This window comes from Babylonia areolata, chromosome 27, assembly GCF_041734735.1.
Source record: "Babylonia areolata isolate BAREFJ2019XMU chromosome 27, ASM4173473v1, whole genome shotgun sequence".
Lineage (NCBI taxonomy): Eukaryota > Metazoa > Mollusca > Gastropoda > Neogastropoda > Buccinidae > Babylonia > Babylonia areolata.
In genome coordinates this window covers 24686726-24689225 of record NC_134902.1, presented here as the reverse complement: position 1 = coordinate 24689225, position 2500 = coordinate 24686726, and the positions used below count along the sequence as shown (strand labels likewise).

Sequence of the window (2500 nt, the reverse complement as noted above, 5' to 3'; positions counted from 1 at the left end):
AAGAAAAGTAGCCATATCCCTCAGTGATAAGGACACTAAAGAAAAGTAGCCATATCCCTCAGTGGTAAGGACACCAAAGAAAAGTAGCCATATCCCTCAGTGATAAGGACACCAAAGAAAAGTAGCCATATCCCTCAGTGATAAGGACACCAAAGAAAAGTAGCCATATCCCTCAGTGATAAGGACACTAAAGAAAAGTAGCCATATCCCTCAGTGATTAGGACACCAAAGAAAAGTAGCCATATCCCTCAATGAAAAGAAAAGTAGCCATATCCCTCAATGAAAAGAAAAGTAGCCATATCCCTCAGTGAACCCCTCAGTGATAAGGACACCAAAGAAAAGTAGCCATATCCCTCAGTGGTAGGACAACCAAAGAAAAGTAGCCATATCCCTCAGTGATAAGGACACGAAAGAAAAGTAGCCATATCCCTCAGTGATAAGGACACGAAAGAAAAGTAGCCATATCTCCGTTAGTAGTATGGACACCAACAGAGAAAGGTCCTAAGTACACAAATGAAACCACGCACGTGCTAGAACTTATAAAGCTCATCTCACTTCCTCCTGCACGTGGCCTTTATTTAGCGAGCTGGGTGCTAGTCTTTTTGTTTTGGCAGCTCTACCCCCACACCCCCCAAACCCCCTGCCTCCCAGCTCAAAAAAGAGGGGGGAAAGCAGAAGAAAAAAAAAGAAGAAAAAAATGAGAATAACTTCTTTTTTTTTGATAACTGTACTTCCCCCCACAGACACACACACACACACCCTCCCCCTTCTCCAAATATCCATCGCTATATATATTTTTTTCTATCCGATCACTGATTCATTGTCCCGTTGAGGTTATTGGAATGACTTTTTCTCTCAGTCTGTCTCTCCCCTATCTCCACTTCACCTCTCTCTGTCTCTCTGTCTGTATCTCTCTTTGTCTCACCATCTCTCTCTCTCTCTCTCTCTCTCTCTCTGTCTCTCTCTCTCTGTGCCTCCGTCTATCTGTCTGCATGTCTGTGTATGTCTGTCTGTCTGTCTGCCCGTCTGTCTGTTTGTCTGTCTGTCTTTCTTTCGCTTATCCTCTTTATGTCTCTTCATATCCCTCCCATTGGGTCTATGTTTCTGCGAGCGCATATTGATTATTATAGATATTATACTTATATCTTATTTGCATAATTCTGTCATGGACAGGTCTGCGGACAGTCCCGGCAGACGACTTCTGAGGCGTTCTTCAGACAATGAGTAAGGAAAGCATCATAGTGTTGCCCCCTCTCTTGTACTTTTGCATGTTTGTCCAATGTGTCTGTGTGATTGTTTTAGGTGTACTGAGTTTCTTGTTTGGAAATATCACAATGATTTCGACAGGACAACATTACTACAATATCAGACAATATTATTGCGTCCTGTCCTGTTGTCGTGTACATTATTATACAAACACTAAACACGTGACGTGTCTCTGAAGGTAGAAATATATGCATTGTAGCATGAGGTTTAAAATTTTTTTTATTATTTTATTATTTTTTTTGTAGCATGAGTTATAAAACAAAAGAAAAGTTAAGAACAACACAGATGACAAATTCAGCATGGAAAGGTGGTGATATCTCTCTGTATTTCTGTCTGTGTGTCTCAATACCTGTCTGTCTGTCTGTCTGTCTGTCTGTCTGTCTGTCTCTGTTGCTTATTGCTTTCATAAGTTTGACTAAAAGAGTTACAAAACATACTGATCTATCCAAGAAGTGGGCCTAAATCTAATATCAGTGTTGTGTTGTATTGTGTGTAAGTGAGTGAGTGAGTGAGTGTGTGTGTGTGTGTGTGTGTGTGTGTGTGTGTGTGCGCGCGCGCGCGCGCGCGTGTGTGTGTGTGTGTGTGTGTGTGTGTGTGTGTGTGTGTGTGTGTGCACGAGCGTGTTTGTCTCTCTCTGTCTCTCACTGTGTGTGTGTGTGTGTGTGTGTGTGTGTGTGTGTGTGTGTGTGTGTGTGTGTGTGTGTGTGTGTGTTTCGGTCTGTCTCTCTGTCTGTCCTTTCTATCTTTTGCTTCATCTTTCTTTCTGTTTCTCTCACATGAAGTATTCTCTTACCCACCACCACCACCACCGTTATTTATCGTTAACAACGTCTCCACCACTGTTATGATCATCGGCATAATATATACTGTCATTTTTATATGATTTTTATATGACTGAATTTTGCAGATTCATGTCCGACCTGGCCAGGAAACGAAGACTGCTCCACATTATGCAAAATGTCTTCGACAATGTCCAGCGCACTCTTGAAAGGCAAAAGTGAGTCAACTGCTGATCAAACTTTAGTCACTGAATGAATTGATGAACGTGTGAACGAATGAGAGAAAGGAAGAAAGAAAGAATCAATGATAGAAAGAAAGAAAGATAGAAAGAAAGAAAGAAAGGAAGAAAGACAGAAATAATGAATGAACGAACGAACGAACGAATGAATGAATAAATGAATGAATTAATGAATCGATCAATCAGACAGACTATTGAACCGTCCATCTGTCTTTT

At 41.1% G+C, this 2500-nt stretch overlaps 1 protein-coding gene across 1 annotated transcript in view; it reads left to right on the top strand.

Annotated features, from left to right (window-relative positions):
* The window catches only part of LOC143301425 (uncharacterized), a 106823-nt gene that overhangs the window by 102543 nt on the left and 1780 nt on the right, over positions 1 to 2500 (top strand). Inside the window, exons 4-5 of the mRNA XM_076615710.1 lie at positions 1174 to 1224; positions 2174 to 2263. Coding sequence (XP_076471825.1) covers positions 1174 to 1224; positions 2174 to 2263 — 141 coding nt within the window. The remainder of the gene's footprint in view (positions 1 to 1173; positions 1225 to 2173; positions 2264 to 2500) is intronic.